The sequence below is a fragment of the Taudactylus pleione genome, unplaced genomic scaffold (assembly GCF_031769625.1).
Source record: "Taudactylus pleione unplaced genomic scaffold, aTauple2 ptg000018l, whole genome shotgun sequence".
NCBI classification, from domain to species: Eukaryota; Metazoa; Chordata; class Amphibia; order Anura; family Myobatrachidae; genus Taudactylus; species Taudactylus pleione.
The window spans coordinates 20889496-20905179 of NW_028284420.1; the positions used below are offsets into that span (position 1 = coordinate 20889496).

Sequence of the window (15684 nt, forward strand, 5' to 3'; positions counted from 1 at the left end):
TAACACATTATGCCACACGCAGTAATGACCTTTATAACACATTATGCCACACGCAGTAATGACCTTTATAACACATTATGCCACACGCAGTAATGACCTTTATAACACATTATGCCACACGCATTAATGACCTTTATAACACACGCAGTAATGCCCTTTATAACACGTTTTCCACACTCAGTAATGTCCTTTATAACACATTATGCCACACGCAGTAATGCCCTTTATAACACATTATGCCACACATATGTAATGCCCTTTATAATACATTATGCCACACTCAGTAATGCCCTTTATAACACATTATGCCACACACATGTAATGCCCTTTATAACACATTATGCCACACGCAGTAATACCCTTTATAATACATTGCATAATCCAGTAGTATCTGGATATGTGAACGAGATTGCCTCCAGTAGTCAGTGTCAGTATCTAGGGTTAAGTGGTACCTGGGTGTGTGGAAGAGCCTGTCTCTAGTGGCGAGTGGTACCTGGGTGTGCAGAGGAGCCTGCCTCTAGTGGCGAGTGGTATCTGGGAATGTGGAGGAGTCTGCCTCCAGTAGAAAAAGGTATAGAGGTAGGTGGTGAAGCCTACCTCCAGTGGTGAGCGGTACCTGGGTATGTGGAGGAGCCTACTGCCTCAGTGGTAAGGTGTACCTTAATTATGTTGCCCCCCAGTGATAAGGGCTACAGGTGTATATGGATGCCTTTCAGTGATAAGGGGTACCTGCTGGGAATGTTTCTGAGCCTGCCTCCATTACTTGCTCCCCCCTTGACCACTACCCTAATAACAGCAGCAGTTACATTCCCCCTCCTTTACACCAGCAGCAGTTACACACTCCCCCCCCTTACCAACACCCCAGCACCTGCAGCACACTCCCCCCCCACCCACTTACCAACACCCCAGCAGCACATCCCCCCACTTACCAACACCCCAGCAGCACATTCCCTCCCCCCTTACCAACACCCTAGCAGCACATTTCCGCCCCTTACCAACACTCCAGCAGCACACTCCCCCATTAACAAACACCCCAGCAGCACACTCCCCCCAATTCACCATCACCCCAACAGCACCCCCCTCCTTTACCAACACCCCGACAGCACACTCCTCCCCCTTACTAACACCCCAGCAGCACACCCCCCTCTTACCAACACCCCAGCAGCACACTTCCCCCTTACCAACACCCCAGCAGCACCTCCCCTTACCAAAACCCCAGCAGCACACTTTCCCCCCTTTCCAACACCCCAGCAGCACCTCCCCGTACCAAAACCCCAGCAGCACACTTTCCCCCCTTACCAACACCCCAGCAGCACACTCCCCCCAATTCACCATCACCCCAACAGCACACCCCCCTTTACCAACACCCCAACAGCACACTCCTCCCCCTTCCTAACACCCCAGCAGCACACACCCCCTCTTACCAACACCCCAGCAGCACACTTCCCCCTTAACAACACCCAAGCAGCACACTCCCACCTTACCAACACCCCAGCAGCACACTCCCCCCCTTACCAAAACCCCAGCAGCTCCCCCCTTACCAAAACCCCAACAGCACACTTTCCCTCCTTAGCAACACCCCAGCAGCACACTTTCTCCCTTACCAACACCCCAGCAGCACACTCTCCCCCCTTACCAACACCCCAGCAGAACACTCCCCCTTAACACCCCAGCAGTACACTCTCCCCCCCAACCAACACCCCAGCAGCACACTCCCCCCCTTTACCAACACCCCAGCAGCACATTTTCCTCCTTATCAACACCCCAGCAGCACATTTCCGAGTTGACTCTGTAGTCTGCTGTCATCCTCCCACACACTCGTTGTAAGCAGCCATGCCCGGGCGGGAAGCTCCCAGAGCAGAGCACTGACTGACAGAGCAGAGGAGGTGGAGCTTCTCAGGCTCAGCCTCCGAGTATACTGCTATATGCCATATAAATCCGTCTGCCAGTAGCAGCAGCAGCAGCCAGCAATTATATTGAAATAAAAAAAAGCAAATGACAGGGGGACTCGGCGGCGCCCTCTAAGGGCCGGCGCTCCGGGCGACGGCTCTGTTAGCCCGCCCCTAGAACCGTCCCTGCATACACACTGCATGATATGCATGATTTCTTTTTCCGATTTAGCCAAATCGGAATAACATTGCTCCAGTGTGTACCCAGTTTAAAACCATAACTCCTTGTGTTAGGTGTCTGACTGCGAGGTGTACTTGAGAGTCCGGCCCCGCCACCTAAAGTGGTATGCTGCATTTCCATTACCGGCTTCTCTCGGAGAGGAGACTTTATAAGTAGGTCAGTATGCTGTGTTTAATAAATAACAGAAACTGATGGGTTACTATGGCCAACTTTTCTACTTCATCTTTCTGAAATGTTTAATAAATCTCCACTATAAAATGACAATAACTGCTCTGATAGTGAATATAGACACACTGGGTCTAATTCAGAGATGTATGTAAACCCGATGTTTACACACATCTCCAATATTATTAGATCTGTGCATGCGCATGTTCAGATCTGGGGCTGTGATGTCGCTCCCAGTGCCCTAAACGCAGCAGCATGATTGACACGCTACTGGTGCTTTGGGGTCTGCGCCGTGGAACATTCCAAAAAACAGGGGCACGTCAGCCCTGTTTTCTGGCCATGCCGAAGCCAGCGGCTGAGGGTTACTCGGATGTCTGATGGTCACGCGGTTGATCAGAGAAGCCGGAGGTGGCGTCTTTTTACTTACGACACCTCTTGTGGCTTTTGCACATTTCAGCACAGCCGCAGCAGCTGTGCTATAGCGTCAATCTCTGAATCAGGACCTATAATATATATAAAGTCATTCAAACAAACAGTTAAACATTAACTTGAAATTGTGTTCTTATAACATTCATAACAGACAGTTCCATATATTTAATAACATAAAACTTAACATCAACACAATGTCACTCTGTGGTTACCAGCTGGGAACAAAAGAAGTAAAATAAACATTTTATTTTTGCATTTCATGGAAATGTTTGAAAACAAAATGTTCAGTCTCCTCCCAATCCGCCTTTCATAGTACTGGGCATTAATGGATAACCAGTTCAGATTAGAGAAACATAGCAGAGCACTGTTTGCATGAGAGCAGCCCAGGCCAGGATACAGCCCCTCCTTGTCTGGCAACATAGATGTGTAACCTTTGTCCCAGTTTCTATTCTGCATCCTCATATTGCAGCTTCAAGACAGGGAGGTCTTAGGGAAATCATGAAGGCAGCAGTGACACTGAGCGGTATAGGGATGACATTGGGAAACTGTGACTCACGGCCCCTTTGAAAGGACAGCAGTAGCCCTGGCACTGCATAGCCAGTATCCTGGAATACTTTCTATATACAGTAGGTTTCCTAGTGTAACCTTCAGGATCTGATTGCACATTTTCCATCTCTGACATGTATGCAGGGTTGGGTTTTGAAGATAAACAAAGTGTTCTTAACAACAAAAAAGAGTATAAAGGACTAATTAAGAGTATAAAATAAGATATTTACAATTTAGAGCATAGACAAAACCTTGTACAGAAAAACCCTCAACATTTGGGTGACTTGGGCAAATGCCAGATGTATCACCCATCCCATGGGATTCAGCACTATCTTATTTACAATTTATTTTTCTGTAGTAGCTTCACGATGAACACTTTACGGTAAGTACTTTACATCAGTAATGAATGGCTGGAAGATTGGTATAAGAAGAATAGGGTTTTATTTACAGCCACTTGTTTGATAGCCTTGTATTATGGGAAATGATTACAGAACATTGGTAGATTGATAGTTTACAACATGGCTGGTGCTGGGGTGTCTGGCGTTCCCCTGCAGTGCTGGGGTATCTGGCGTTCCCCTGCAGTGCTGGGGTGTCTGGCGTTCCCCTGCAAACTATATAAATATGCAGTTGTGCACCATTCTCTTTTGTAATTTAACATTTACTCAAGAGCAGACACAGAAATCGCAGGAACACGCTGGGGATTCTGAGGAGCATAGGTGCCAGGAGGGGGAGGGGGGTACTAATTACCCTAGCCCAGGCTTGTTGGAGGGACCCGGCAGGGGCCTGGGTCCGACACTGCCCCTCTCCCTCTTACCTGTCAGCAGCCCAGCACACGCTGATGTGTGCTCGGCTGCAGTGGAAGCAGGGAGACTGCCTGTGGGGGGAGCAATCACACTGATCTGTCTGACTCTCATTGGCTGCTGGTTAACACACACATCACTGCTGCGCTGGCGGCGATGTGTGTGTTAAACTGCACAGTCTGAGCCCGCCTCCTGGCACTATTGGGTAAGCGCTCAGGGGGAGGGAAGGAGCTCGGCTGTACAGCACAGGACCGGCGCTGGGCACAGAGAAGCCTAGCGCCGGTCCTGTGTAAATGTGTAGCCCTGACCGCACAAGCCCCGTGGTCGGCGGCGCCCTCCTACGGTGCCCAGGGCATGTGCCTCGCTCGCACTGCCCTAGTTACGCCACTGCTCCTCCTGCTGTGGTACTATGCCACCTCAAGCACCAGCTCCCCGCCGCACACACCGACACTGAGTGACTGACTGACTTATTTATTTAAATAAGACAACCCCTTATATTATTAAGCAGTGGAGATAATTACAGTTTATTACTAGTTTATGATATTGGGGGGAATGTAAGAGATTGCAGATTTGTGGTAACTCTGTATACCTCAGAATGACTGGATGTATTTTTTGTTATGTTTTATTGTTTGTGTTTGTAATTTTTGTTTAAATCTACTGTATTTTATGTACAGTATGTGAGAGCTGTTGAGAAAACAAAATCAGTGCACCTGTGAGCCTAATTCAAAGGTGGGCTCTATGTATGCATGGTTGCCGTTTCTTTACAGATTTACACTGTCGCTAATACCAGCGATCCCATAAGCAACTGCGATTGCCATTGTACAGTTAGGAGATTTCCCTGAAACAAAAATAAATTATTCAATAGCGCAAACATTGGCATAGTGTCCACCTTTTGAATCAGGCCCATTGACAATGGTAGATCACCGCTAAGTAAGTGAACAAAAAAGAAGATCCCAGGTCACAAAAGTCCGGCCACCCCTGTATTAAATGCTGCAGTGGTGCGATTATTAGCAGTCCATATCACTGCATGTATTTTCATATATTACCAAAAGAAAAATGACCTTGAAGAAGTGCATGACAAACTGGGGAAATCAACCTGGACACCAAAATGTGGCATCTAAGATACTAGGACTATATAGAAGGCTGTTAATGGCCTTTATCAGCTTCAACTTGATTATGGTTACAAAGTGATCTCTGCAGTGACCACTGTGTTACCTTAGTGTTTATTTGCCCAATTTGTCATTTGTTCTCCAAGTACCAATAGACAGTTTGGGCCAGACCAGAGTCGAAAAGATCTTGCCCTCTTACCTTTTCAGAATTTGTGTTCTCACAAAGGCCTCTAAGAATAACAAGGTGTTAGACCACATTACTTCCCTCTGCTACTGCAGCTTCTGGAAAACTAGTAGCTAAAAATGGAACATATCATATGAACATACAGTACCAGTAAGTCCTAAATGCAGACTCACAATCTATATATAAAATGGTAGGACAATTTTTGTTGCTCGGAACACTATTGCACTACAATCTGGTATGGGAATGCAGTCCTTGACCAGTGTGCTACATTGTTATCTTATGCTGTTATATTGGTCCATTATTGCTGCATGTGGAGCCCAAAAAAAATGTGGCGGCCGATGACGGTTGGCGTGTTGGTACAGGTGCTTCAGATAGGACTTCCATCGTACTGTGTGTGCGGTTATATTCTTATGACACAAACAGGGTGACTGTCTGTGCTCCAAATGACCCAATCTAATCCAATTTAGCCATCTAACACTATAGTTATTTTATACTATACTTTTATTTTTATTGAAAAAAAAAAAGTTTTGCATGGTAATAACTTTGAAAACATTCTGTCCACACATTTCTCGTGGAGAGCGGTTGGGTGTTAAACTATGGTGCAACATGCTCGAGAAGTCTTTTTTGCACAAAACCAGCCAATGGCACACCTTGTTTGGTTGAGAGGTGCTGGTAGTTAAGGTCTAATAAACCCTGAAGGTGCATACACACGTAACAATTTTTTGAACAATTTAACTATAATTACATCGTTATCGTTCAATCGTTGAAAAAATCGTTCAGTTTCTGAGTTATAACGATGAACGATTATCGTTCATGCGCGTTCCCGTTTATAGTTTGTAGTTCATTCTGACTGACCAACTGAACGATTTTCATTAAGGGAAGTTCCAAAAATCGTTTGTAGTTCAAAAAATAGTTCATGACACTTTAAAAAATATCTGACAGAAAATCGTTCATAAAATCGTTCATAAAATCGTTGGTAACAAAATCGTTGTGTGTATGCACCTTACAGGTACGTACACACACAATGATTTTCTGAACGATTTAACTATAACGACGTCGTTATCGTTCAAAAAATCGTTCAGTGTAAAACGATAAACGAAATCAACTACTTTGTAAAATGATTTTCGTTCACTTTTTCAAGGGAAAAACTGAACGAAAATCGTTCATTACTTACATCGTTGTGTGTGTATGCAGCTTAAGTAATTATTTGTTGTATGTGCAATGATCTCTATACTACCTGTAACAGTTTGCTAGATACATAAATTCATATCACAGCTCCTCCAAAAGATGGAAGAAGCACTAGAGAATGGTTATAGAAAACAGTTACAGATAGGATAGAGGTAGACATTTAATTTTAATAATCTTGATTATCTTTAACATTTTTGCATTACCATAAATACACTGAATTTTTGTGATGTGAAGATTAAACATTTTTGTGATGTGATGATTGTAAGATCTGCTCTGTGTCACCCAGGGCACCCTTCCACCACACGCTGATCATTCCTGTAGTCCTGTATTGTTGAAGTTCAGCGCTTTAGTCTTCATTATTTCTTAAGCTTGGCCAGCCATCCTTTTGCTTTGGAAGCTTTCGGAGAATCGTCTGAGAGCTCATAATTTGACAGGTTGTCTATAGAAGCCTTCAGCTCATTAAATGTTGGCCTCTTTTTCGGGGCTTCTTCCCAACACTCCAACATGATGTTGTAGACTTTATCAGAGCAGTTTGGTGGAGCTTTCAGGCGCTGGCCTTTTTTGAGGAACTCGAGCAACTCTGAGTTGGGGATGCCTATGGAAAGCATGACAGAAGTTATCTCTATCTAAATTCTCTGTATAAATTAGTATCTGCCTTACTTAGCTGTTTATGAGGTCTATTTACTAAGACTTTAGATGGAGATAAAGTGGATGGAGATAAAATACCAATCAACCAGCTCCTAACTGTAATTTTTCAAACACAGCCTGTGACATGGCAGTTAGGAGCTGGTTGGCTGTTACTCTAATTCTGTTTACTATATCTCCATCCAAGGCTTAATAAATAAACCCCTATATAGTTTCAACTCTGGTGTATACCGGTCCTATGATGTTTCCACTGTAGACATCCAGCTGAGATTTTGTGGGCTCAGTCAGGAGCGTTGTGGATTGACAGATTAAAATGATTATATACCTGGATCTACCTCCTAACCAATTCTGTAACTACAACTTAAAAAGGGCTCATAGGCGCATTTATAATGGGTCCTTTCTCAGTATACTCTGCACCCAGACTACACGTATACTTAACACGTGCCAGCAAGCAGGTCCCTTCTTCTCAGTGGCGCTATATATTCCCAGTGACATCTTTGGAAAAATGTCACTGTGCAGTGAACCCAAAGACTCTGGCCTGTGCCGGAGCCTTTCCTTTATTGTGCGCACACGCTATCTTACCACATACTGTCACACTGGGAAGATGACGCCGCAAAAGAGGAAGGAGCCGCTTGCTGGTACAAGGTAAGATTAGGGGCTGGGAGGAGGGCACGCTGCTCGGAGGAGGGGGCCCGCTGCACATGGTCCCTCTTGGGCATTAATTTGCCCCTGAAAGGGCTATATCCATTTCTGGCGGTAAATACCAGTCACCTTTGAGGTGCAGAGAAGAGAATGACATATGGTTGTATGCCACTCATAGCCAAGCTGAAACTACCATATGACACAAGTATTGGTTATCACAAAGTCTGCTGCTTCAGTTTTTATGATGGCAATTTGCATATAATCCAGAATACCATGATCATATGAATTGCAATTAATTGCAAAATCCCTCTTTGCCATGACAATGAACTTAATCCCAAAAACAACATTTCCACTGCATTTCAGCCCTGCCACAAAAGAACCAGATGACATCATGTCAGTGATTCTATCATTATCACAGGTGAGAGTGTTGACGAGGACCAGGCTGGAGATCACTCTGTCATGCTGATTGAGGTAAAATAACAGACTAGAAGCTTTAAAAGGAGGGTGGAGCTTGAAATCATTGTTCTTCCTCTGTTAACCATGGTTACCTGCAAGGAAACACGTGCAGTCATCATTGCTTTGCACAAATAGGGCTCCACAGGCAAGGATATTGCTGCTAGTAAGATTGCACCTAAATCAACCATTTATCGGATCATCAAGAACTTCAAGGAGAGAGGTTCAGTAGTTGGGAAGAAGGCTTCAGGGCGCCCAAGAACGTCCAGCAAGTGCCAGGACCGTCTCCAAAAGTTGAATCAGCTGTGAGATTGGGGCACCACCAGTGCAGAGCTTGCTCAGGAATAGCAGCAGGCAGGTGTGAATGCATCTTCACGCACAGTGAGGCAAAGACTTGGAGGATGGCCTGGTGTCAAGAAGGGCAGCAAAGAACCGCTTCTCTCGAGGAAAAATATCACGGACAGACTGATGTTCTGCAAAAGGTACAGGGATTGGACTGCTGAGGACTGGGGTAAAGTTATTTTCTCTGATTAATGCCCTATGAGATTGTTTGGGGCATCTGGAAAAATTCTTGTCTGGAGAAGGAAAGGTGAGCGCTACCATCAGTCCTGTGTCATGCCAACAGTAAAGCATCCTGAGACCATTCATGTGTGGGGTTGCTTCTCAGCCAAGGGAGTGGGCTCACTCACAATTTTGCCTAGAAACACAGCCATGAATAAAGAATGGTACCAAAACATCCTTCAAGAGCAACTTCTCCCAACAATCTAAGAACAGTTTGATGACAAACAATGCCTTTCCAGCATGATGGAGCACCTTGTCATAAGGCAAAAGTGATAACTAAGTGGCTCGGGGAACAAAACATTGTAATTTTGGGTCCATCCCAAACTCCCCAGACCTTAATCCCATTAAGAACTTGTGGTCAATCCTCAAGAGGCAGGTGAACAAACAAAAACCCACAAATTCTGACAAACTCCAAGCATTGATTAGGCAAGAATGGGTGGCCATCAGTCAGCGAATTGCAGAGGTCTTGAAAAGAAGGGTCAACACTGCAAATATTGACTCTTTGCATAAACTTAATTGTCAATAAAAGTCTTTGACACTTATGATATGCTTGTAATTTTACTTCAGTATACCATAGTAACATCTGACAAAAAGGTCTAAAAACAATGAAGTAGCAAACTTTGTGAAAACCAATACTTGTGTCATTCTCAAATTTTTTGGCCATGGCTGTATACACTCTCACATCTTGGAACATATTCTGAATGAGTGCAGTGAAAGCCACTGTTTGTCGTGTATCACAAAGTTATAGAAATACAACCCATTTTTCTAGTTTTATATTCATCATTTAAAGAAAGGTTCACAGGTTAAATTACATTTATCTAAAGCATCTACACTACGCACACCGAGACCATAAACATTCCATTAGGCATCCCAGACCAATTGCCACCCGTCTATGAAGTTTCATCCAAATCCATTCAGTGGAAGGCTCAGAACAGACTCCCCGGGTCATAGTTCTGCCCAGCGTACACCAACGGGAGGTCCGACCAGGACCTCAACCCCCAAGTATGTCTTCTGGGATCCAATGAAACCACTCTGTGAAGTTTTCAGCCAAATTATGTGATGCTGTCAAAATCCATCTAGTAGAAGGCCCAGAACAAGCTCCCTGGGTCAAAGTTCTGCCAGACGCACTCCGCTGTGAGGTCCGACCAAACCCAAACCACTCCATTAGGCATTGCAGACCAATTGGCACCCCTCAGTGAAGTTTTCTTCCAAATCCATCCAGTGGAAGGCCCAGAACAGGCTCCCTGGATCAAAATTCTGCCCAGTGCCCCGGGTCAAAGTTCTGCACACCAATGGAAGGTCCGACCAGAACCTTAACCCCTAGTATGTCTTCTGGGATCCATTGTTACCACTCTGTGAAGTTTTTGTCCAAATCCATCCAGTGGAAAGCTCAGAACAGGCTCCCTGGGTCAAAGTTCTGTCCAGCATACACCAATGGGAGGTTTGACCAGGACCCTAACCCCCCTAAAACCTGGCCTGGATCCAACTGGACCATCTCATGTTGGTTTCATCCCATTCTATGCAGGGGTGTCTGAATGCATAACTGGACAGAGAGACAAACAAGCAAACAGGCAGGCTAATTAATTTTATATATAAGACTAGCTGAAGTACCCGGCATTGCCCAGGTTTAAATTTTCAATTTATAAAGTTTTATTATGTGATGTCGTCCAAATCCATCCAGTGGAAAGCCCAGAACAGGGTCCCTGGGTCAAAATTCTGCCCAGCATACACCAATGGGATGTCAGACTGAGACCCTAACCCCCCTAAAACCTGGCCGGGATCCAAATGGACCACATTGCGTTGGTTTCATCCCAATCGGTGCAGGGGTGTCCGAATGCATAACCAGTCAGACAGACACACAAACAAACAGACCAATGAATTTTATATATAAGATAAGTGCCACACATTGCCTAACTGTTAGTTGCTTATACTACAGAATATATTGAATACATTATAAATGACGGAATACTAATTACCTGCGTATGGGTTCATCCCTCGGGACATGATTTCAAACAATAAAACCCCAAAGGACCAAACATCTGACTTAAGGGTGAAACGACCATAGGCCAGCACCTCAGGGGCTGTCCATTTGTAAGGGATTTGCTTAGAATGTGATATGTAGCATTCATCCTGGAAGAAGAGAGTATTGAAATTCTTAGAATTGCATTGATCTGGGTTTTTCAGTTGAAAATTAAAAACTGGAATCCTTAAATATAATGAATAAATGTCAGTACCTTTCCACTAGGTCACACTACATAGCACTTATTCTTCTAAGCACATTCAGTTGCTGTCTAAAGCCACTCTGAACATACCCAAAGCATAGAAATGTGAAGACATTAAATATTATAAATATACTTTGTCTATAATATGCATCTCCAAAAATGGGAGTACGATTGTTTGGTCTAGATGGTTAATCCTTGGAATCATTTCTCACCTTAATAAATCTAGCGAAGCCAAAGTCTGCCACCTTGCAGATGTTGTTCCGCCCAATCAAGACGTTCCTGGCTGCCAAGTCTCGGTGGATACAATTATTTGCTTCAAGGTAATGCATCCCATCCACTACCTGCCCAGCTATATCCAGTAGTCCATCTACAGTGAGCCCCTCTCCCTCACGGCCTGGTGAAACACAACAACACACAACTGACCATTGTCAGATTGGCAAAATCAGTCTGACATTTATTGCAAACTACTGAAAGAAATCATGATTGTTTGCTGAATTCCCCTTTGAATTAAATATTTATCAAGAAGGAAATTAAGCAGATAACTAAATGGGCACATACACAGAGAAGAAACTTTGCGAATCCATGTGGACTAAGCTTACAATATACAGAAACATTTTAGTTGTGTGATCTGCAAGAAATGAAAATAGGATCAATAGTACATTTTGAGATTTAAAACCAGGGTTCACTCTCAGGGGTATATTTACTAAAGTGAGAGTTTTTAGAAATGGAGATGTTGTCCATAGCAACCAATCAGATTCTACTTAACATTTAACTAGCACTTTCTAGAAGATAATAGCTAGAATCTGATTGGTTGCTATGGGCAACATCTCTTCTAAAAACTCTCATTTTAGTAAATATACCTCTCAGTGTTTATGGCTAAGTATATTTACTGAATTTTATTATCTGCTCCCCGGGAGATGCCTGGAGAGCAGACACAGCTGACCACTTTGGGGGGTGGGGCCAGGTTACTATGTCATTAGGCCCCACCCATCATGGCAAACTGCCGGAAATCACGAGAGAGAGGAGGGGGCGGGGCTAAATGACATTGGGCCTGATTCAGACCCACTCGCGAGCGGCTGTCCGCTCGCAAGTGGGTCAATGTTCTGCACTGAGCATGCGCACGACGGAGGGAGCTCCGTCGTGCGCATGCGCCAGACGCGACGAGCGAAGGAAAGTCCTTCGCTCGTTGTGTCTGATCAAAGGGGGCGTGCTGTCGATGTTGATTGACAGCACGCCCCCTTTGGTAGGCGTGCCGGGGGCGTGCCTCCCTGACGGGGGCATTCCCACAGGAACGCCTCCCGTCAGAAGCCGGCCCACTGACATCACTAGTGATAGAGCCAAAATCACTCCGGAGCTTGCGGTTGAAAACCTCAACCGCAGGCTCCGGCTCGCAGTTTCGATGGTCGCGATAGTCACGACCATCGCGGCCATCAAACTGCACGCTCGTATAGCCTGTGGGTGGTGACCCACAGCTATACGAGCGTCCAGGAGGACGCTCCATTTTCATGGAGGGCGGCCCTCATTCAGAGCGTGCGCTCTGCTCAGAGCGTATGGCTCTGAATGAGGGCCCTTGTTTTGCATCAATTAGCCCTGCCCCTCCATATGGAGTCGCGATTCATGGAAATTATCTCTGCATCTTGCCCTACTCACTAGGAAGTGGGCAGGATGTGGGAGATCCGGATACTCTTTTGGTGGTGCGGGGGGCTCCCCGAAAATTCAGGGACCGGTGATCAGTGATCTGGTGAGCTCCTCTGTGCCTCCAGTCAGCTGATCACTAGGCTCCTGCACTGTGACCCCAGCATCTGACTTGTGCTGTAAACCGGCATCTCAGTTTACAGCACAAAATCAGATGCTGGGGTGCAGGAACCTGTGGATCAGCTGACCGGAGGCACAGAGGAGCCCACTGGATCACCGATCACTGTACAAGTACAGTAAGTGTCAGCTTAGTGGGGAGGGGGATCACGTGGGGGGAGGGGAGGGGGTGCGATCACGGGAGGTGGGGTGGAGGCAGATGGCACACAAGCGGTAACACTTTCAGGGTATTTTTTGTGAATGGGGAGATATTCGCAGGGACAGAGCTTTATCGCAAACTTTGTTCCTGTATGCGATTATTAATACATTCTTGTGAAAATAAGAAAATTTGCAATGCGAGTTCAATCGTTATTTTTACATCACAAACGCAAATTAAAAGGGGTATCCAATTAGCCGCGGTAAATTACCTCACCCAGGGCTAACCAATTAGCCCCGAAGCCGGCACTTATCAGGGATTTTGTTTCGCCTGCCTGAGGCCAAATGCCCGACAAGAAGGTGTTTTTCTCCCAATCGCAGCAGAGAAAATACATAGGTCCGCGACTTTTCATTTAGACATCTATCATCATACAAATATGTTGTACAACCTGACGATATCATCAGGTTCAGCATGTTTCCAGATGATTGATGTGCCTTCACTGAATGACTGCTCGTTCAGTGTAGGCACATCACAGACTGACAAACAACTGCACGCTTACAATGTCGCAATCGTGCAGTCTTTTGCCTGTCATCTAGTGGATGTGTGCCTTAAGGCTGCTTAACCCTAGATAAGTTTTCTCTACTGTACCACCTAGAGGCTGAGAAAGTACTGCGTCTTCATTAAAAAAACAGCAAATATACTCGTACCTAAAGAAACATAGCATATCACTCGTAACTAAAGAAACATAGCATAGCACTTGTACCTAAAGAAACATAGCATTTGACAGCAGATAAGTACCACACTGCCAACCTTTTATTCCTATAAACCTATGACTTTATTGAATCCTTAGCTTTATTATTGCTTTATATCTATAGGCAGCATGCATGACGCATCACATTCGGGATGCGATACATCTCGCAGCTCTTCACACGCATACTGGCATTAGTTATGCCGGCACGCATGAACAAAATCACAAAGGACAGCTCTCTCAGAGCTATCCTTTGCGAATGAGGGACTTCCAGGTCTGTGACCCAGAAGTCCCTCTGCCATCCTTCTGAGCATGCACAGAAGGACATGCGCGCCGCAGGAGCCCTGGGAGGGATCCAATTGGACGCCTCTCACAGCACTCTCCGAAGATGGCGTTACCCACCGCATCCAAGCCCCGGAATGCATCACATTTCGGGGCTTGGTGCATAAGAGAAATGTGGTCAAACCCACATTTTGGGGGTTTGACCGTATTTCTCCCGTTGCTGCATCCCGTCCTATATTATGCATGTTTAAATTTCTCTACCATACTGACCTTAATCAGGGATAGGCAACACATACCTGCCAACATCTGTGGTCGTAAATACGAGCCTGAAAATGGAACAAGGTCTAATCATTCCTCATTCTGGGGGCATGATTAGCACTCCCGCAGATGCTGGGCTGCCTCCAGGCTCTCCCCGCAATGTGCATATAGCATAGCAGAGCAGGAGTGAGAATGCTCTCCCCCAACTTCTGCACCCCTCCCTTTGGGGCACTGCTCTCTGCAGGTGGGATGGCAGGGCAGTTTCTGAAAAGTAGGCGTGTCTCGCTGAAAGCAGGAAAGTTGGGAGGTATGGGCAACCTGATACTCTTGAAGTGTCACATTGGGTCATGCTTGTCTACTCCTAAAAATCGTATGGCGCTCCTGGCCCCCAGAAAAGTGGGCAAGTCTCTCGCACCCCCTCCACCCACTCACCCACCCCCGCACGGCCATCAACATATAGAGGACAAGTGGGCAGTCCGGGGTGGTACAATGACGCGATTCACGTTGAATCGTGTCATCATAGGCCTCATCCCCGGCACAATGCAGGCACGGAGGTGGTAAGTATCCCTGCTACTTTGGTAGAAGTGTTGCTGATAATGGGCACAGCTGCTTTTCTGAGCAGCTGTCCCCGCACTGGAGCAATGCTGAATTTCTTCTGTATCTTCTGTATCCATCCTGCCCCCGATGATGAAAGAGCATAGAATAACATTTGACTCTTTAACAATGGTGTGTTCTAGATTTGATCAGTTTGGACATTGCTCTGTACAATCACTCTGCCCACATGGCAGGTTACACCCACCTCGAAGGAAATTGAGCAGGTCTCCTTTAGACAGTAGCTCTGTAATGATATAATATGGATCCCCCACTGAGCATACGGCATACAGCGACAGCAGGTTGCGATGGTGGAGGGTCTTCAGAAATGCTATTTCCTTCACAAACATTTCACAGTTCGTAACATCTGAGGATTAATAGAAGTAAAGAGAATGAGGAGGATGTACAAGTGGCTAATGCAGAGCATTGCTATTTACTTTGACCAATGCACAGTATGTCTTGTTAAATCGTCTGACAGGCATTTTATCTGGCAGTGTATGCCCAGCATTACCGATGCATAATGCTGCATTTGGCAGTTGTCTGGTCTAATCTGAGTATTCAAATCAATATGCAATGTATTTCCAATGTACAATATATACTCACTTTTTTACAGACCGCTTTGTGCATGCACTGCCCTCCTGTGATCAGCGTATTCCACTCTGTGGGACTGATTTTGAGCTTCACACAATTCCCAATTTAAACAGATCTCATACTTTTTAAGCAAACTAAACTTGCATTGGGGCCTGCATATACAACTCAGAGCAATTACGGGTGATTCTGAGA

General features: G+C 45.4%; 1 protein-coding gene across 3 annotated transcripts in view; it reads right to left on the reverse strand.

Moving 5' to 3' along the window:
* Window positions 1-5876: 5876 nt before the first annotated feature.
* Window positions 5877-15684, reverse strand: part of PTK6 (protein tyrosine kinase 6) — a 45072-nt gene continuing 35264 nt past the window's right edge. For 2 of the 3 annotated variants that reach the window (XM_088442038.1, XM_088442056.1), the window contains exons 5-8: window positions 15110-15268; window positions 11287-11492; window positions 10829-10982; window positions 5877-7146 (exon numbers count right to left, since the gene is read on the reverse strand). In XM_088442038.1, coding sequence (XP_088298164.1) covers window positions 6908-7146; window positions 10829-10982; window positions 11287-11492; window positions 15110-15268 — 758 coding nt within the window. In that variant the 3' untranslated portion in view covers window positions 5877-6907. The remainder of the gene's footprint in view (window positions 7147-10828; window positions 10983-11286; window positions 11493-15109; window positions 15269-15684) is intronic. The other variant, XM_088442048.1, reaches the window with a different exon arrangement.